We start from the raw sequence: 21,241 nt of genomic DNA, 5'->3' as shown, positions 1-21,241 counted from the left end.
TACCATAATGTGTAGGGTGCTGGAGAATGTACTCTTGAGCTGAACACATGATGCAATTTGCACTAAAGATTTCTTGACGGGAGGCTGTATTTTGTAGCACACCGTGTCAGTTAACACTATAGTACAAGCCATTTCAGGCCAAACTAAAAGGTCCCATGAAGTGGCCTCTGCCTATTTAAAATTTGTATAAGAATTGATGTATCCACTTGTTTGCAGAAGACTGAATGTAGTCAGCTTTGTTTTGTCCAGCAGTGTAGTGCATATCTGTAGAGGTTCTTGTTCAAACATGTTTTTATGAGGTAGCATGCTTCTCATATAGACAACACTGATTCAGTTGCACGGTTCAGCAGTCATGAAACCAAAGGATGTTATAAAAGCATCCACTTGACATTCAGTCACTTAAAAACAGGAACAGTAGTTTAGAAATGGGCAAAGGAGTTATAATCTTAACCCACCCAACTTCCCTATGTTTTCACACATTTATATAGTATGAGATTTTATAGAGGTGTGGTTTTCTTATTCAGAACTGCCAAATTCTATCGGTTTTGTTACATATTTTAATGTTTGGGACAGTTTTCCCCTGTGTTAGTGTTGCCATTTGTTTTTGCTTTGTTGAGGGAATAGAAACGAGTTTCTAAGCTGATGACCTGTTTATCACTGGTTCAGATTTACTCGGTTAAAAATAAGTAGAAAGATCTACTTGATATTTGACCTTTAGGCAATATACAGTTGTGTTCAGAATAATAGTGTTTAAAAAAAGTGAATAATGCTCAAAATCGAAAATCAAAATAGCTTTTTATTCCATAATATCAATGCATTGGGAACACTGCACATTCAATTCCAAATCAAAACATGACCAAAATTGATCAAGTTTGTGTTATACCTTTACAGAAAGTGAAGAAAAAGAAATATTAGGCTGTTCAAAAAAATAGTATTTGCATTTTTCTTTACAAACTCAAACATTTACTGTATAAACTGAAAAATGTCTCAAGGGTTTGCTTTACTTTGAATCACTGCACTAATATTTAGTTGCATAACCATTATTTCTGAAAACTGCTTCACATCTGTGTTGCATGGAGTCGACCAACTTCTGGCACCTGTGAACAGGTATTCCAGCCCAGGACCATTGAACTACATTCCACAATTCCTCTGCATTACTGGGTTTTGCCTCAGAAACAGCATTTTTGATGTCACCCCACAAGTTTTCTATGGGATTGAGGTCTGGGGATTGGGCTGGCCACTCCATAACATCAATCTTTGCTCGCTTACTGGTGTGTTTTGGGTCATTGTCTTGTTGAAAGACCCATTTCAAAGGCATTTCCTCTTCAGCATAAGGCAACATGACCTCTTCAAGTATTTTGATGTATTGAAACTGATCCATGATCCCTGGTATGCGATAAATAGGCCCAACACCACAGTATGAGAAACATCCCCATAACATGATTTTTGCACCACCATGCTTTACTGTCTTCACAGTGTACTGTGGCTTGAATTCAGTGCATGGGGGTCGTCGGACAAACTGTCTGCGGCCCCTAGACCCCAAAAGAACAATTTTGCTCTTATCTGTCCACAGAATGTTGCCCCATTTCTCCTTTGGCCAGTCAATGTGTCCTTTGGCAAATTTCGACCTATTCAGTACGTGTCTTTTTTTCAGCAATGGGACTTTGCGGGGGCTTCTAGCTGATAGTTTTGCTTCACATAGCCTTCTTCTGATCGTAACAGTACTCACAGGTAACTTTAAGTCTTCTGTGATTTTCCTGGAGCTGATCATTGGTTGAGCCTTTGCCATTTTCGCTATTCTTTGATCTATTCAAATGGTAGTTGACTGTTTTTTCCCACATTGTTCAGGCTTTGGATGCCATTTCAAGGCATTTGAAATCATTTGGGCTGAGCAGCCTATAATTTTCTGCACTTCTTTATATGTTTTCCCTTCTCCAATCAACTTTTTAATCAACGTCCGCTGTTCCTCAGAGCAATGTCTGGAACGACCCATTTTGCTGAGTATTTCAGTGTGAAATACACTATAACCAGCATGCACAACATTTGCTTCCTTCCTTCCTTAAATATGGGCCATAACTGACACCTGTTTCTTCACAGAATCAATCACCTCACTAATTGAACACAACACTGCTATTATTTTGAACATGCCCCTTTCAATTACAGATTCAATTACACAGAATGAGCAGCATGCATGTCATGACTGTTGGGTCTGTTGGTTTTCTATGACTCTACAACACTTACTAGTAAATTATTTGCCATGTAGAAATATCACTTTTACCAAAAAAAAATTGATTTATGAGGTTAGAGATGTGGGACTGCTATTATTTTGAACACAACTGTATTTACCTAAATACTGACGTGTTTAGGACCTTTGCTCTTCCTAATCTAGTCTTGGCCTAGGACTTAATTTGATCTGAATTGCTTCAGTACAGCCCTGGTAGAATTATGAGTGTAAATCGTTTGATTTGAAATAGGATGGGGAATTCATATAAAGCAAAACGTTGGACAAAATCATATTCTATTGTTGTTATGTTAGAACCCTTTTCTCAAACATCCACTAGATGGCAGTCACAGCTAATGGTGGATTTTGACCCCTTTGTCTATCTTTTTATTCACTTAAAAGAAACAAATCTTGAATATGAATTGAAAATGAATACTTTTCTAATTGAATTGGTGTCGCTCACCACTCATCAATGGCTTTGACTTGTAACCAGTCTATGCTTGTAACATATGATCATTAAAAAAATATCTTATTACAGAGCATATGCAGCCTGCAGCCCAGTCCTGGCTGAGATGAATTAGCATGGTAGGAGATCCTGTCCCCAGCTAAACAGGCTCTACTTCAAATCCTTGCAAGGAGGAGCTTGCAAATATTACATAACAACACACTGGAACATTGTCCAGCTAGTTCAGATTAGAGAACAGGGACACATAACAGAGTTAATGCCAACACACCTTCCCTCTCACCACCACCACCACCACCACACACCAAGCGTTGGATTCCTCCCTGACAGCCCAAGACATGTGGCGGGGGAGTGTTGAAGGAGGCCCGAGGAGGGCCGACTCAATAGGTAAGATAACAGCTGATAATTACCTATATTATTCTTCTGTATCCTAACTGAGCCATATCATAATATCTATTTCACAGTTTATGTTGAGTTTAAATTGCTTAAATTATGTGAACATGATTCAGGTAAAGATAAATAAAGTACATTTTGTGTTATTATCATGAGGCCTGTCAAACACGCTTTTCTCTGAGCGTAGTTCTGACGTCAGAGATGAATGGTAGCTACGGATGCGCAGTGAGTGAGCTGTCATTCAGTAGTAATGACACCGGAAAACAGGCCAATTGTCCTTCAAAATAAAATCATAATACATAAAGAGTGCCTATTTTATGTCCTGTAGGGCAGCATAAAAATTGGAGCCGATGTCAATGTTTTCAAATATTTTTGAAAAAAAACAATACCTAGGCTTTGAGGACATTGCCTGTTATTCACAGTTTTAGAGTTATATCTTTATCTTAGCAGTTCTCACTTATTGCTAAATATATTCCAAGTTCGACTTCTGTGTTCCTGCGTTAGTTCTTTTTTGTTCTTATTTCATATCATATATCTCTCTTTTTTCTTCCTGTAAGAAAGTTGTGATTTAGCATAAAACTCGACAGTGTATTTATCCAATCAAATGTGATTTGTTGTTGAAAGCTTTTGTATTTGAAGATCAACATGATTTAAACATACTGCCTAGTGGTTCATTTTCTGTTAAGGAAGTTATTTAAAACTCCCAAAAGGTATGAATAAGTGAGGAAAGAAGCTGAAAGCCAAAGCAAAAGGTCACATGCCTATCAAATTAAAAATCACGTTTTTACATCTCAAAACGTTACTAAAAGATGTATTTCATAGCTTAACTATTCAACTAGAACTAATAAAGGACATGCTTTTATTTTGAAAGCCAAACATCCTGTAGTATCCTGTCACCAGTGTTTTTGACGCAGCTGAATTAAGAGCGAGTGAAGAGAGGGGGAGAGAAAGACAGAGGTTGAGTTGAAGACAGTGAGACAGACTTTACACAGGGATTCACTGGAATAATTGTTGGCCGGTCTTCTGTTAGTCGGTACCGAGTGTTAAACTGCCGGAGGATTTCAGCCCGGTTAAACCACGCAGCTCACCGCGCGTCGCCCCGCACACATCCGCAGTTTTAAAGAGAACAGATAGGACGGCTGGCGCTGCTTCAGATTCCTCAGTGGTAAGTAGTACTGGTGAAGCGCATGCAGACTGATGGTGTGGGCCCCCTGTAGTAGTATGTGTCAAGTTTAGCTTGGCCCCGTTGGATATTAGAGGACTTTGTTCTTTAATGCGCATCCTTCGAAGCGCGTGTTAGCATGCTGTCCGTGTCTTCACAGCTCTCTTATGTGTGCTATTGGCGCAGGCTGGTCTGCGCTGTTATGTTATTGTGGATGCTGCCAACAGGCATGTTGACAGTAGAGGGGGGTTGGAAGGGTCCCATATGGACAGTAGCACCTATGCAGTGATAATAACTGATCTGTGTAGAATGGTCAGCACAGCTTGAACACAACGACCCTTTGATATTCCACTTAGTTGACATTAGTGAAATATTTATCACACATATGATGCTACTATAATTCTATTATATCCAACTATAGGGACTTGAAGGGGTACTGTGTAGTTTACAGTGACCTCTCATAGGTATCTTTATTATAGTCCTACAATAACCCCATACAGACAAGATAATGTAGTGTATTTTTCAGTACTAAATAAATGGTATGTTCTATGCATATGACATTCTTAAAGGCTGCCTATATTCAGTGTGTGAAAATGAAAGTCCAACAGAGTAAAACACTACATTGTTCCTGTATTATTTCTATAGGGACTTAACCATATTTATATAGCACCTAATGTCACAACCACTCTTGTGGTGTCCCTATAATATTCCCTCCAGTGATGTATATTTCTGTCATATTGTATATGAGTAGAAGTGGTTCCCAACCAAGGGTTTGCAAGTACATTCTGAGGGGCCATGAGATTATTAGGATAGGACAGCAGGAAAAAAACACATTTCTGCTACTTAAAATGATAACTTTTTTCTAAGCTAATCTTTAGTTTTTACTCTGTAATTTAAGGCTTATATATAAAAGAAAATCTATAAGTCTTCGGTTGAACTGGTAACAATTAGTATTAGTGGTGTTTTGCCAAAACAGTTAGGTACCACTGTATTATTGTCCTTAACATCTACCAGATCTTTGTACCAGTATTATATCTTGAATTGCTTACCATCTGCAGTGTGTCAAAATCTTTGCTTGTAAACAGACTTTAACAACTTCGACACATTAATATCTTAATCAAGGTTGTATTTTGGACCAGGAAACTGATTCCAGTTAACCAGAGACTTGATAACCCCCAATTTATATCTTGAATCTGGGAAATGAGAGTGGAGCAGCTCTTATATAACAGGTCCTTGACCTCATATGTGTGTGTGTGTTTGGGTGCACACATGCACACTACTACCTTGTAAATCAATAGATTTTGGCATCTTGAACAGTTACATAACCGACCACAAGGCGTACACGACTGGTACACTGCTGTACTGTATGTTTACACGGATATCAAGTGCATCTTTAAACCAATCAAGTGATTAAAAACACACTCTTGAGGTAAGAGGTCTGGATTTAGACTAGCAGATCCTGGTTTGACCCAGGCCAACATAACAGCTCACCACCACCCGGCAGCCCACGTTGATCTCACCTAACCTGTCCCTGTCCACGGAGTAGAGACAGATAGAGATGTCATCCTCCTATTATAAGAACAATGACTCACTGACTCTTTTCTCACAGGTACAATCCTCAAACTGAGGATCACATAAAAAGCCCAAAGAGCGTTTTAGTCTTTCTAAGTTTCCTTTAAGCAACCACAGATTGCCGGTGGGTTAGAGACGTTTTCATTTTTTCATCTTACTGTATACTCTAGTTATGTTGATAGGCGTGTTCCCTGGCAACAGTTATGCCTGATTAATTGCCAGTTATCTCTGTGGACCCAGGTGAGTGGGACACACCTTGACAAGGATCACCACCCAGGAATGTTCTTCTTTGCCTGTACATTGTGTGTTTTTTGCCGTCTCTGTGCTCTTGGCACGCAGGTAGATTCCTGGAGGAGGAATGCCGTGCCTCCCCTGGAGGCGTTGTTTCATAATCAAGGCTGTGAAGCAACACGCTGTATTGTGGTGAACAGAGCGGAGGGTCAGAAATGTGAGCGCGGCGTTATGTGAGGTGAATTAGTGTAGAATAGTAGCGTTTTGTCATCCTTGAGGGGCAGAACATATCAAATGACCCATTCATTATGAAGAAATTCTAAATATAGTCCAATAAATAGTCAATAACTGATAAGTAGATTAATGGAATATTAGTCAGCAATAGTTTTAATGAATACATTAATTATTTGAGTCATTTAATCAAGAAAAAATAAATATTTTCTGGTTCCAGCTTCTCAAATGTAAGGATGTTCTGCTTTTCTCTGTTTGATTTCTTTGTTAATTGAATATTTTGGGGTTTTGGACTGTTCCTCTAACAAAACAAAACATTTAAAGGCGTCACCTTGGGGTTTTAAGAACTTGTTTATTACTCTTTTTTTAATTTACTAATGAAATAATAAAAACAAATTAATCATAATACAACTATTGGTTAGTTGAACCTACCTTTTCTTGTATTTTCCCTTTATCAAAGCTGTGTTACTGACCCCTTGTAAGGGTTAGTGGATTAATTAAAGTAGGAAATGTCTCGTCAACACATGAGTTAATTGTATATATGCAAGAGGACTCTGAGTCAAACTTGACTCTTATCCAATGCCAGTGATTGTCCCCAGTTATCCATATAGAAAATTGAGTCATCAGTATATTTGATGATGCAGGCCATGTGTTGGGTGGTACACTTCTGGGACTACTAGTTTAAGTTTTAATTTAGCTTTTTGGTTTTGTAGTAAATGAAGATTGGAAACTTTTTTTGATTTCACAATTATAACAAATGTTATGTGTCATTGTGAGCATGTTAGCACGCTGACAGCATAGCTGTAGAGTCTTAGTTTAATTTTGTTTTGTAGATTTGGTTGCAAATGAATTATAGGGACCTCTTTGATTCCACTATTATAACTCATCCAATTATTAAATAGACACTAACATGCAGAGAATGTGGCCTTGAGGATCCCAGTTCATCAGACAGGTTCATGACGCAGGATTTCCTCCAAAGCAGTGACTCCGTTCATTGTAGAGATTCATTGAAGGGTTATATTGTCAATATGAATGGGTGAATTTTGATTCCCTCTCTCTCTTGAACCATTTTCACCCTAAGATCAAAAGAAGATGGGATTGAAGTGAGCACTGGCAGCGCAACAGGACAAAGCTCTGTGAATATTTGCCGGTCCCACCCAGCAGGGGATCTTATCATCAAATCCCTGAAACTACCTCGAGAGACCTGCAGCTGGTGTAAAATCCACCCAACCAAATTCCACCTAACTTCAACCTACGCAGGAGGAGATGGAGAACTGACCGGAGACCAGAAGGCAGCTCCTCCGTCCGCGTCCACCAGCAGCGATGGCGGGGCTCAAACGTCATCACGATGGGAAGATCGCCGGGCTGTATGACCTGGACAAGACGCTGGGCCGTGGACACTTTGCTGTAGTCAAACTGGCCCGGCACGTGTTCACTGGGGAAAAGGTACGCTTGCCCATTTCTGTACATGCAAGTGCAAAGCGTAAGTGCCAGTGATTTGCCTCACCCTTAGAGACAGACATACCAAAGAAGGGTGATGAGTAACACTTGTAGATATTTGAGTAATGTCTCATACGTGAGATGCGTGGATAGATTTGCCAACTTATTGTGTTGATCTTGGCTTTTGTGAATGTTTTAGCATCACATGAAGGTCTCAATAGTGTTCCTAGAGGCGTTACCCACCTGACGAAGACCAAAACACTAAATACTTGTGATGTTTCTGTTTGATAACCATTGCAACATCTTTAGTATCGGCTCTACACATCAGCAATTAACTGATTCAGTCGGAAAGTGTCGACAACCTCCACAGTATGCAAAAGCTGCTGCTGATAATTGTAGATTGGGACAGATGGATGTCATCAATTCTGTATTTGACATTATGTTGCTCCTCTAGGTAGCAGTGAAGGTGATAGATAAGACTAAGCTGGACCCGGTGGCGCGGGGCCACCTTTTCCAGGAGGTGCGCTGCATGAAGATGGTGCAGCACCCCAACGTGGTGCGCCTCTACGAGGTCATCGACACGGCCACCAAGCTCTACCTCATCCTAGAGCTGGGAGACGGAGGAGACATGTACGACTGCATCATGAAGCACGACGGAGGCCTCACTGAAGAGGTGAGTTCGTCCTACCTGACATGGGGACTCGCTACCATCTCCAGGGGTTGCTCGAGATAAAGCAAGAGAAAGGAGATCAATAAAGTATCATATCCATATTTATTCTCCTGTGAAAGAATAAGAATAACTGAAGTTCAAGTCTCTAGGGGCAGAATTGATGAATGAATAGATGTAGCTCTTTTTCATTTTAGTTGAGACTATTTTGTGGGAATGCAGTGAAGGGCACTTCAAAGGTAGTTAGAAGCTCACCAATGCATTGCGCATACCAATTCTTTCAAGTTAATCAATTACACACTCCAGGAGACAACTGTGTGACATTGAAAGCTGTAACAGTATAAGTTCAGCAGGGAAAAAGGGATGAGGCGTTCTCAAACTCTGCAGTGGTAGCTGTGGCTTTGATGCGGTAGTCAATCAGCAGGTTGAAGTTGGTTTTGCGGTAAAATAAGTTGAAATAAGAGTTGTTAAGATTTAGTGATCTAGTTAAGATTTGTGCATGTTATACTGCAGAGAAGTAGTTCAGAAATAGGAAATTCTTTCATTTTTTTTTCTCCAACTTAAACAAAGATAACATTTAAAGGTGCCGTAGGTAGGATTGTGAAGATCCAGGACTTAGCTAAAAAATTTGAACATCGACAACTTCTCAGTCCCTCCCCCCCTTTCTGCTAAAGCCCAAAACGGTCTCCTAAGCCCCTCCCCCCACAAGGGAGAATGAATGCTTGTGCACAAGCAGTGATTGACACGCAGTTAGACACCCCCCCTGGCCCTGATTGGTGCATCTGAACAGGGAGCTGTGGATTTTTGCAAATCGCACTACATGCTGTATGTGGTGCCAGAGGAGCTGGATTTTTTTTTTTTTTTAATTACCTGCTTCATGTAGTTCTACTGGAACATAGGGTCAGTTCCAGCAAATATGACTGAAAGTTAGTTTTATAAGTCTTACCTACTACACCTTTTAAGGAGGCACGCTTAAATAGCTTTCATGTACAGAGTTATCTTCTCATCTCTCACCAAGAAAGCAAATACAAAATGTTAAACTATTGCTTTAAAGAGTCCACAAAGGCATTGCCGAGATGCATTACTATTGCTTGCTACCATTCCTGTCTCTCCTCTCCAAGGTGGCCAAGTGTTACTTTGCCCAAATTGTCCACGCCATCTCCTACTGCCACCGGCTGCACGTGGTGCACAGGGACCTGAAGCCAGAGAACGTGGTGTTCTTCGAGAAGCAGGGGGTCGTCAAGCTCACCGACTTCGGCTTCAGCAACCGGTTTCAGCCCGGGAAAACACTGAACACCTCCTGTGGCTCATTGGCCTACTCTGCTCCTGAAATACTGCTGGGGGACGAGTATGACGCTCCTGCTGTGGGTGAGTCTAAAGAGCTAGCAGATAGTGAGTTCTACGTAGCTACTGTATCTATGCTGATTTATCAAAAGTTAGATAGTTATTACAGCTTTTACTGTCTCAGTCCGTAGTCCAGCGTGCGTTGCCAGCAACAGGACATGGTACACACTGCCTATCAGCCTGGTTAACCGATGCTTTCACATTCACACACACTGTGCAGATTTGACCTACTGATAGCTATGAATACACCTTGAATATATTGTAAATGGCCTACAGTACTTTGGATGGGCCCTGCAGACAACTTAGGCAGCGTTATCAGCCAGCTTATAGAAGGACGAGATCTGCTCAAAGATCAGATCTTGTTAGTGTACCAGGCAGCTTGCAAATTAGACTACAACTTTATCCACAGAATTGCAGACCTTCACCTGCAGTTTATTTTTGTCTGCGGTTGACGTTCATTGTCTGTGTATAATAAAATCTGATATCAAATCAGGCTGAAATTGGTTTCCTCAGCACTGTCAAGCAGCCTCACCCCGACCGCCGCTGCCACCACCACCCCCTCCGCCTCTCCTATCGATAGTGGTACCAATTCTTGCTGAGCCACAGCTAAGATATTCAATCAAAAATGTAATGGAAAAGAAATGAAACAGAGGCGTGCAGATTCAGAGGGGTGAAAGAAGCGTTGAGGGGAAAAAAAAAAAAAGGACGGAGAGAAACAAGAGCAAAAGAGACAGGGTGAGAAAAAGCATCAGTAGTCTTTCTGTTTACCCAGAGGCCACTGCGTCAGAGCAAGACGGAAGCATTTTCAATTTTTCTGACTGAGTGGATTTCGCAGTGGCTATTTTCTTCGGTCTGCCTTCGCTCTGTCTCTTTTGCGGCCAAGCAGATGAGCTGCTCCCAAATATTGAAAGTGTAGTAATTTAAATGTTGTTTTTTTTTGGGATGATCGTGCGAGTAGCTGGATATGTGTGGTCAACCGTCCTGTAAAAGCCTGTCTGAGACTCAGATGGCATATCAGATTGTGTGTGTGTGTCTGTCTGTCTGTCTGTCTGTCTGTCTGTCTCTGTCTCTGTAGTGGTGTAGTGTAGTATTTTGTAGTGAGTATACTGTGATTTTTTTCCCCCTCTCCTAGCCTCATTCTCGCCCGTGTCCCAGAGCGACAACCCCATACATTTTTTGTAACGTTACAGCATAAAGCATCAGCCTCATCTGGCTCATGTTCTGTAGTTTCTGTAACGTAACGGTCTGCTGCAGTGTCACCCGAAGCTGCAGTAGCTTCAGGGGCAGGCTTAAGAAAATAATGAGAGTGTAGTTTGAGTTGGCTTTCATTTCATATCTACTTTAGTGATTCACATTACTTAATTTCATGTTTGCACAGAGAATGACCGTCAAGCAACTGTGTTGTTGTTCCTAGGTGACTCGCAACACAGACGGGGTATATGGAAATTCTTGACCTTTCCTAGTGGGTATATGGCGTATAAAGTACCTGCGTATCATGTAGACTGCACCACTGAGTGTGTGTTCTGTCCTCTGGAGTGTTCATACTGCCTGTGCGCTTTTGTTCATTCAGCTGAGTTGATGATGATGTTTTGATTGCGGGGATTATCCACCCAGCCGGGATGTAATATTGCGTGATTCTATCGTCGGTGCAGTTTGATGTGGAACAGGCTGAATGGAGGCCAGAAGTCCTGACTTACAGGGCTTTGAGGTAACCTGGCCTGGATTTACACCGCTGCCAAGGTACCTGTCGACAGCCGGTAGGGTGCTGAGTTTTGCAGGTGGCGTGCCAGGTGGCGGCCAGCCCGGTTTGTTGCAGAGATAAAGAGGCTGTCCTCGCTCGTCCCTCTCTCAGGTCGAGCCTGTTTGGAGTTTGTTGCTCTTTTAAGGAAGTGCTGAAAATAATATAAGATGGAAAGTGATAAGGGGTGGGGGGGGGGGGGGTTGCACCAGTAGTCAGTCCTACAGATGGAGCCAATTAGCAGGCACAAACTGCAAAAAAAAAAGCAGAACATTTTTTCTTAAGTGCTTCTACCAACAAATCATTCTCTCACATGCTTGGGTAGACTTGCCATAGTTCCCAAAGTGTGAAACAGTGTGTGAATAAAAGGAAGTTTGAGGATAGAATATGTGAAATGTATTCTTGTGCAAAAATGTTTTTGAAGGAAATCACAGGTTTAACACTAATAAGAGCAATGAAAAGATGTCTGCCTCATTTTGCCCTCTGATGTTATGCAGTGTGTGGGCTAAATATAGATTTCTGCTTCCTCTTCAAGAAGCACAAGCTGCACTTCAAAAAACATTAACTTACCTGATAGCAATTACAAAGAACATATCCTGGGCACATGCATATCTGTGCCAAATGAATATGCACAAGTGGGAGGACTTTGTAGAAAAAGTCTTGTAGCATAAAGATCAGCAGGACAGGATGCTGACCTTGCCCCCCTCAGCCTCGGGGTTAAGACACAAGGAAGTGCTTGTTGGTTATCTCAGGGAAGCAAACCATAGGTGTTAAAATGCGACACGGGGCAGCACAAAGGGATGTTTACACTCCCTGCTGTCGCCAATAAGTAGCCGGCATCGTTAGCTCCAGTGATGCTAACGTGCAGTGACGCGAAAGGTGTCGTCATCAAGAGATGTGTCAGCCATCTGGTTAAGTTATCGAGGAAGGAAGTTTGGTGGACAGCTGACGCAAGCAGTGAGGGAGCGGGGTCACGGTTGCTAGGATACGTTGGCTAGGGGGATGGTGGTGGGGACTGCAGCAGCGTTCGCTCCCTTCATCAGCAGTACGAGACGCTCCTCCGCAGCCTCAGAGCAATAAATACTCACCACCCACAGTAAACGGGCACATTTACCAGATTGCAATCTCCAGCATATCCTGGCAAACTGCAGTGATTTGAAGACGTATCACTGGGGATGTTGGGGAGGATAACCCCACTTAGTTTACTCAGTTTACCACCTTCTTTTTGTGCAGAATAAGTCTTATATCAAATATAATAATAATATATCAAACTGATGCAAGCTACTCTACATAATTGCAGGGTCTGTTCAAGATAGTAATAGATACGATAAGTTATCTGCTTCGCTGGAAGTGAAGTATTTCACATTTCTGGTTTTAATAGTCAGATGAAGAACTGATATTTGGCACAGAAGGCTTCATCAACAGAATGTATTTAAGAGGAAAAAGTCACACAGTTATTTTGTTTGATCGAATAGTGATCACTGCAATCACTAATATTATATAGTCAAATGATTATGTGTAATGTTAAAGTGGTGGCTCATGGTGACAACGCCACAGAGAATTATCACTCAACTCTGCAGCTCACCTCACCTTTACGAAGCATTGTAGCATCTTTGAGCTCATTGTTTTGGTTTTACGGCTGCAACTTTACTGTTGCAGTTGGCAGCTGGTAGTTAAAGTGCCCATATTATGAAAAAAATCACTTTTTCTGGGATTTGGGGTGTTATGTTGTGTCTCTGGTGCTTCCACACACATACAAACTTTGAAAAAAATCCATCCAAGCTGTTTAGAGTGAGATACGGTTTCTGAATGTGTCCTGCCTTCAGTCTCTGGGTGAGCTGTTCAAAATCGGCACGGCTTATGACGTCACAAGCCGAAACGAGCAGGCTAACCGCAACCATTAGCTCGTAGCGTTGGCATGCTAACGCTATGGCTAACGCTAGCATGCTAACGCTAGCATGCTAACGCTAGCATGCTACCTCGTTCTCAATAGCAAAGCACTGCTACAACACACACAAGTTCACCATAATCTACAAAAGAACTACTTACATGTGCGCCCTCATTTTGAAGTCTCCCAGCTAATCCTGCCTTGTAACTGACCAAAGTTGTAGAAACAGCCTTTCTTTTACTGTCTATGGAGCTAGCTAGCTGACATGATCTACATCTGAGCTACTGGGCATGTGCAGTGCAATCAAAGATAGTACAGAAGAAGAAGAAAAGAGGTCTCACTCTGTAGCTAAAACAGAGACCAGCTGAAAAGAGGATCTGCAGCAGTGAGAGAGAGCGGTGCAGTACAACACAAATATGGTGTTTTTTGAAAATAAAACCATGTAAACCTATTCTGGTACAACCTTAAAATACAATTATGAACCTGAAAATGAGCATAATATGGCTGCTTTAAGATTTTGATAAACCCATACGCCATACGTTTACTGCCCAGAACCAAATGGCAGACAGCAGCAAAATTAGCAACTAGCTGGCCAGAATCACATCTCCTAATTAATGCTTTTGTTGCTTCGTCTGCTGAATGTGTCTAGTTTATAAGGTCATATGTCGGTGTTGTGTTTCCAGCTTGTACCGCTGCCCCAAAGTGGCCAAAAAAAGATCAATAAATGCAGCTTTAAAAATGAAGAAAGATACTGTAAATCAACTGACGTTTGCTGATACTCATGCTGCTCGCAAAGAAGAAGAAAGGCTTTAACTGCTACTTTTTTTACTTACAGACTGCATTACTTCACTTAAACCTACATTGTGTAATTTTTTGAGTTGATTCTTAGCAAAAACCCTTTTGTTCTTTCAAAAATATGTGCTCCTTGGTTGGTGTAATTACTTCCACCAACTAATCAAAGTATTCTCGTAAGCGTAGAATCTGACATTCAGAATCATTCAGAATACATACGAGCGACTCGCTCGAATGATGGCAGCCATGTAGCGCCTCCATCTTTAAAATACATTAGCCAAAGAGGGACATACCTCCGCCTTTTACACTCAGTGGCACCGAGACGAATGCCATGAGGAGATTACTCGCCAGGGAAGTGAAAAAGAAAATTAAAACGACAACGCGACAAGCAAAGCAACAAGACCAAAGTTAATATTGGAGCTAATTTCGGGTTCGGCCACCGTAGGAGTTAAAACTCGCTCGGAATGGGAGGGGGCTAGAAAGTAATATTCAGTTGGTTGTCATATACAATTTCACCGCTAGATGGGAGAAATTCTTACACAATGTAGCTTTAAAGCCCAAAATCTTGCAATCCTGCAACATTTTTTTTTAAAGTCTTTGTGAAAAAAGGGGTCAGCACACTGAATGCTTTTATGTCACTGTCTCTCTGCTCGTAGTCAGTGTACCACTGCAGAATGTGTGTCAGTGGACCATCCCGCTGACCAGAGCGCCAGCAAACGCCCGGAGCCAAAAGTTGCTCCTTTCAACAAATAAACGGATAATCGGACCAAGAGAACTGTTCCATGAAATAAGCATTTGTTTGAAGCTTTGAGGGATGAACACGTTAACCCATTTTCCCAGGACTGCACGTTTGTGCGGGGGTGCATGCATGTGTGTGTGAGCATGACACTGGCAGCAGTGCAGAGCCTCATCCTTGGTTAGACAGATGTGTCCTAAGTCAGTACATATTTATGGAAATGGCTCTGATCGAATATGATTCATGCTTTATTTGAGATGGGGGGGGCAAATCTTGTTATTTTATATCTAGGTCACTAAGCAGAAAGGACGTTTTTTTGGTCTGTCATCCTTATTCTTTTTTAGTTTCTGAGGCCATCTACTTTAAAAAAAAAAAAAAAAAAAAAAAAATCACACTTAGTTTGCATATTATGTGCACAAAAGGGTCATTGGTATGAACGTACACCATTCTCTCTGTGTCTCTGCAGATATCTGGAGTCTGGGGGTGATCCTCTTCATGCTGGTCTGCGGTCAGCCCCCCTTCCAGGAGACCAACGACAGCGAGACGCTCACCATGATCATGGACTGCAAATACACAGTGCCTCCACACATCTCCCATGCATGCCGAGAGTGAGTAACACGCACGCGCACATACCCGCGCAGATGGACGGAGTACTCTGCAGGCGCTGCATATTTCATGTTTATAGATGTGTGAACGAAAAGAGAGGCCTCGCTTCTGCTGCTCCTCGTTGTCCTGCTTTCACTCGGCGCTGCAGTCTGTCTGCTCCACCAGAGATGCTGCGTTAAGTGTATCTAATGCACCCTTTAAAATCGGCCCTCTATTTTTAACGTTGTGAGGGTTTAACGACACGTCAGAGCAGAGCAAGGCAAAATAGGTGCTGAATACATTTTCAATGGCTGTAGCTTTGAAACCACATTGTTTTTGGACATTACTTTATTAGTTTATTAATTATTTAAATATTATTTCACAATTGGCACACGTCCTGATTCATGTGTTTGTTTGTTTGATACTTAAACAAGTTGCTCATGCATGTGGTCTTCAAGAAACAGCACCTCATCCTATATGGTGAGCGTGATTCAGCCAGTGAAGTTAGTTACGCTACTCCTTGCTGGACTGCAAAAACAAATAGTAAAGGTGGATAGCTTGTTTACAGGATTATCCCAGGTAGGGTTTGACTGATCTGGGTTTTAAAGGCAAACACTGATAACAGTGCTGTAGGATATCAGCTGCAGAGGTGATGTTTTGTACTGATATCTAATATCTTTGTATTTAACCATTTGCCATGCCAGCGGAGTTATTGGTGAATTACACCAAGAGCATGTTATTGAATAAAGTGCATCGTATCCCTTTTGTTGGAGGTAGAAGGCACTGAATAACCATTAATAGATTTTTGATTGGCATCAGCTGCTTCCTTCATGCGTCACAATCACTGGTTCAGTTATCAGCTGTGTGGCTACCAGCTAACTTTATTAACATCCAATCATATACAGTACATGCTGTGTAGGTACAGCATGTCCATTGTAATCATTTCTGGTTTGTTGAAACTTGGGTCTTGTATCCTTTTTCGAAGGAATTTTGCGGCCGCTATTTCTATCAGTTATAATAACATTGTCTTCAACAATGGGGCAAGAAACATGAGCATTCAGATGATCGGACAGGTGGTAAACAAGCCAACAGTTGGGCCAGTTTATCAAATCCATTTTATTTGGAGGTGGAACGAAAGTGAGCATATCAAAATGTTGTACATTTCACAGGAAAACTGTATTCTTAAACTTACTACGGCAAATACAGTGAGTCAAAGTTCCCACAGAAGTCGGTCTGTAAACTGTGATGGATGTTTACAGCGGACAGTTTGGGTAATCATTTTACCATTAACCTTTATTTCCTCTTCCAGATAAGTTTGGCTAACCTTGGTGTTTATTTAAAACGGTCCAACTCATAAACATAATTATCCCAAATACTATGGGAATATTGGTGTGTATCCAAACACAGCTGGAGTAGGGACCAGATGTTTCTGTTGTTCCTCCATGATACTGATCCCCTCTGTGCCTCCTTCCAGCCTTATAGCCCGTATGCTGCAGCGGGACCCCAAGAAACGAGCGACCCTAGAGGAGATAGGGGCCCACGAATGGCTTCAAGGTGTCGACCCCTCCCCAGCCACCAAGCTGTCCACCCCTCTGGTGTCCCATCGCAGCCTGTCGGAGGAGGAGCACGGCTCCATCATCCAGCGTATGGTGCTGGGGGCCATCACAGACCGAGACACCATAACAGAGTATGTTTCCCTCAATCTCATATACACACACACACACACACACACACACACGAACATGCAGCTGGGTTTGGTGCTGATCTGCGTTGTTGAAATGTGGGTGTGTTTTGTAATTCAAATTGATTTGTCCCTCCATCTTCTCAGGGCTCTGGAGTCAAATCAGTACAACCACATCACAGCTACATACTACCTGCTGGCTGAGAGGATGCTAAGGGAGAGGCAAGAGAAGGAGCAGCACAGCCAGACGCGATCACCCAGCCCCAGCAAGGCCCAGTTCAGGTACACACACACACACACACACACACACACACACACACATACATTCCTCAAGATGGACAGTGTGCTGCCTCTGCAGTGCCGTGTCCTGTCAGTTTCTAAAAGACAAGTTTGACAGCAGATGGAGAGAAGGAGCCTGTTTTTTTCAGCAGAGAATGACTGATAATAGAAGAGCGGTTGCATATCAGCAACATTATCAGGGATGTACTGCCAAAAAATATCTTGAAGTAAAGGACAAACAGCTGATATTTTCCTTGCAAAGTGGAATTTAAAGAAATTGTTAGAGATTCAAGAATATTTATAAAACAGGTTAGTTGTGTTGGCTCTTTAGCATTAGCAGCTAGATATCTGGTTAGTGTTTTGCACCTATTCATAGAAACTAAATGGCAACATTTAAAAATATGATAATAGGATATTAACTTTCTGCTCTGTAGTCTGCAACACTGACCATGCTACCTTTCTTTTGGTTCATGTCTCATACACCAAGCAAGACTGCCCATATGTGATCTATAATTAGCCAATCAGTTGCTATTATTTTGCCTATCTCGTGTGTTTGCATCATGCAAATTCATTGGTTCCAGCTTTTAGACAACTGAATGTACAGTATGTATTTCATGTAAAATGGAACACGTTTTATGGAACAGTGTAATATGGCCATTCATTATTCTGAAGTTGATTGTGGGATGGATCTTAAATATGTGTATAGTATATTAATATATTATGTATATAGTATATTTAAATTAGAAATGTACAATTGACAATTTGTTCCATTTGGTGGAGTTACACTACGTGCTGTAAATATTTTTTGCCAATACAATGTGTTCATTGGTGAGCTGTAGTGGTGTAGCTGTGTTTTTAATTTAGTACAGAAGCAGGTGTCCCCTGTCTGTATGCTAAGCTAGGCTCGGCCTCACTCCTGACGATACAAGAGTGGTTTCAATATAACTCTTGGAAAGAAAGCAAATAAGCATATTTCCCAAATTGTTGTACTTTTTCTTTTTTGTTTTCTTTTGCAAGAAATAATGTAAATACATACATACCAGTATTGTTAATTCTATTCAACCCACTAAACCTTGTTTTCTTTGTGTGTTTAATCCTTCACAGGCAGTCCTGGCCCACCAGAGTGGATGTTAACCAGGATGTCAGTGATGGCTTGGGGGGACCGACTATCTCCCACCCCGGGGGGCCACAGTCACCTGCCCGCAGTGCTGAGAGCCTCCATAAAGGCCCCAGGCCCAAAACAGCTCTGCTGGACCTCAGCCAGCGGCAGGAGCACCACACCCCAGCATCCAGCCAGCAGCAGTCTGCACGACAGAACCAGGAGAGGGGGCTCAGGCCCCTGGTAAAGCCCCACTCCAACCCCCACAGGCTGGGCTCTCTGACCTCAGTGGGCCCTTGCAAAACTCGTAGTCCCAGTCTTTTCAGTGTGGAGGAGGATGAGGAAGAAGAGGGGGAGGAAGACACAGGTTTATCCGCTTCTGCACTACCTGCTCAGGTGGTGCTTCGTTGCAAAGCCTCTTCCTCATCATCTACGTCTTCTTCTGGTAATCGGCTGACGTCCCGTATGAGCGCTCCAGTTCTTAATCAGATTCACGAGGAGGATAAAGAGGATGAGGAAGAGGAGGAGAGGAGGGAGCTGCATGGATTCGGCCCACCCAAACCCAGCCTCAGCCTCAATCTGAACTCTAGAATACCATCACCGCCAACACTCATACCATCACCTAGCACTGTTGGTGTAACAGCACCGGTTGCCGCTTTCACCCCCAGCTCAGAGACTAGTGACGATGAGACAGAAAGTCACCATAATTCAGATACGGCAACTGTAGGTGGACAAGGGAATGAGAGAGAAGGGAGGAAAGAGGATGGAGAGAAAAGGGGGTCAGGGCAGGGCAGTCCCTCCAGCTGTGCCAGTCCTGGATCAGGTTCGTGCCAAGGCAAGGGCACAGCCAAAGCTGCCAGCGGCCTGGTGGAAAGCTTAAAGCTGATGAGCCTGTGCCTGAGCTCTCAGTTCCACAACCTGACGGGGGGTGGAGGAGGAGGGGGAGGCGGCGGCAGCAGCGGTGCCGTTGTTGCGGGGGACACCCAGGACCATCCCATGTGGAGGATGTGCATGGGCGGCTCCACCGGCAGCCTGGATAAGGTCTCGCTACTGGGTGGCCCCTCACCCAGGGGGAACCTGTACCACCACCACCCCTCGCTGGGAGACGCGCTGGCAGACCCGCTGCTGGAGGGCCCCTGCACGGCCACGCTGAGGCTGGGAGAGCTGGACCTGGCCAGGGAGAACCACAGGAACATGAAGAACCGCGTTCTGCAGATGCCTCTGAGCGACAAGACTCTGTCCGTCAACATCCACCGGAGCCCCAAGGAGGGTCTGCTCTGTACTCCCACCCCACACAGCTGCTGCCAGGTCATCTAGAGCCCCTCCACACTCCTCGGTGCTCATCTAATACATCCCTTATCATCTTGCTTTTGTTTTTAAGTCATGTCACCACTGGTTCATGAGTTCACATTATGTTTTGCATTTAATGCCGTTTCCTATTATTCAGCACTTAACGGTGGATAACTGGGAGAAAGTCCAAATGCCTACTTTGCACATTTACAGACGCAAAAAGTCTCCATGGGAGACTGGGTGCCATGCCAAGTATGTGAAGCACTTTCAGCAGATTAAACGGGACACTAACGGAACATTTTAACCCGCTGGTGTGTTTAAATAAGAGACATTGAGTATGGAAATGGACACAGGAGGTGCTCACATCCCAGCTCTTAGACACTTATATACACTGTATGTACACATTTTGTGCACATCCACAGGCACACCTATATCACTCTGATAAGCCGATAAAAGGGAAAGCTAATGAGTTTTAGTATCATGTTACATATCGTCTTTTGTTGTACTTGATGCTGTTTTTTTTAATACCATTATTTTTAAAGATTTAAATTTGTACTGTTTTTTTTAAAATTCTGACTGAAAGAGTTAATGCCTGTGTTTTCATTCCAGTAAGGACAAAGAACGGGGTGAAAATGGACAGCAGCACATAAGTATGATGGTGGCACACAGTATTTTGTAGTCTATCACTGTTTTATTTTTCTATCTCTAACATGTCTCCACAGACTCTGAAAGAAAAGGCACACTCACTAGTCAAGTCTCTGCGCGGTTACATGGCAGAGTTTGTACATATGTGAATAACCTCCTAAAAGTACTCTGTACCTGTAGTATTGACAGTAAAGTTGTATTGCAGTAGAACCCTGAATACTAAATCCTTACACACCATTATTCGTCACGCCTACTGGATATTCAAGGTTTTTGGTTGAACCCAGAGCTAGAAAGTGTTCGATGGCAGGATAAGAACATTAAAATGAAACTAAATTATTGTACAAGTAAAGGCAGCTCTTTAAATTCAAAGAGACTGACTTCTAGGTGTAACCGAAACCATGTACATCCCGTAGCTGTCCAGGATCACAATAGCCACTGTTGTAGCGTATTCCAGGACAAAAACAACAAAGGGGTTTCAATTGAACATACCACTGCCCCTTCAAGTATCGGTCTGTGTAACTGGATGTGTGACCCACCCCTAGTGGAATATATAACTTGACAGTGCATGTGTTTTGCTGTAGCAACCTTATTCTTACTCACTGAGGTCAACCCACCTGCTGTATCTACCTGAGTAACATTCAAATGGTCACTTTACTGTAGCCTCACAGCAATACCAGCGACTGCAAAATGTACAACAAAAATGGATGTGCCATAAATCTGTCTTGAGCATATTGTACTGTATGTATATGATAGAGATCTATTAAAATAAAATGATGTGAAAGGA

General features: G+C 42.5%; 1 protein-coding gene and 2 long non-coding RNA genes across 4 annotated transcripts in view; 2 read left to right on the top strand and 1 right to left on the bottom strand.

The window, feature by feature from the left end:
* LOC118493459 overlaps positions 1 to 6,451 on the bottom strand; it is a 15,737-nt gene extending 9,286 nt beyond the window's left edge. Inside the window, exons 1-2 of the long non-coding RNA XR_004895424.1 lie at positions 6,441 to 6,451; positions 456 to 459 (exon numbers count right to left, since the gene is read on the bottom strand). This is a non-coding gene — a long non-coding RNA (uncharacterized LOC118493459). The remainder of the gene's footprint in view (positions 1 to 455; positions 460 to 6,440) is intronic.
* LOC116041277 (SNF-related serine/threonine-protein kinase-like) lies at positions 2,784 to 21,241 on the top strand. 2 transcript variants are annotated; one of them, XM_035993271.1, is made up of 8 exons: positions 2,784 to 3,071; positions 7,355 to 7,719; positions 8,168 to 8,386; positions 9,502 to 9,748; positions 15,345 to 15,486; positions 16,938 to 17,150; positions 17,292 to 17,426; positions 18,528 to 21,241. In XM_035993271.1, the coding sequence occupies exons 2-8, from the start codon at positions 7,597 to 7,599 to the stop codon at positions 19,837 to 19,839; spliced, it is 2,391 nt and encodes a 796-aa protein (XP_035849164.1). In that variant the 5' UTR covers positions 2,784 to 3,071; positions 7,355 to 7,596; the 3' UTR covers positions 19,840 to 21,241. The 2 variants fall into 2 exon arrangements, with proteins under 2 accessions (XP_035849164.1, XP_031143029.2); XM_031287169.2 differs by lacking the exon at positions 2,784 to 3,071 and adding an exon at positions 3,966 to 4,242.
* Positions 10,836 to 14,174, top strand: LOC116041285. Its single transcript, XR_004102892.2, has 2 exons — positions 10,836 to 13,140; positions 13,865 to 14,174. It is a non-coding gene; the product is annotated as an uncharacterized LOC116041285 (long non-coding RNA).

The sequence above is a fragment of the Sander lucioperca genome, chromosome 16 (assembly GCF_008315115.2).
Source record: "Sander lucioperca isolate FBNREF2018 chromosome 16, SLUC_FBN_1.2, whole genome shotgun sequence".
NCBI classification, from domain to species: domain Eukaryota; kingdom Metazoa; phylum Chordata; class Actinopteri; order Perciformes; family Percidae; genus Sander; species Sander lucioperca.
The sequence above is the reverse complement of the archived record's forward strand: the minus strand, read 5'-3'. Positions and strand labels throughout refer to the sequence as shown.

Coding starts and splice junctions, on each gene's coding strand:
- LOC116041277 (XM_035993271.1), top strand. CDS start 7,597: ATGGCGGGGCTCAAACGTCATCACGATGGGAAGATCGCCGGGCTGTAT. Junction 9,749..15,344: donor GTATGACGCTCCTGCTGTGG/GTGAGTCTAAAG, acceptor GTGTCTCTGCAG/ATATCTGGAGTCTGGGGGTG. Junction 17,151..17,291: donor GACCGAGACACCATAACAGA/GTATGTTTCCCT, acceptor CCATCTTCTCAG/GGCTCTGGAGTCAAATCAGT.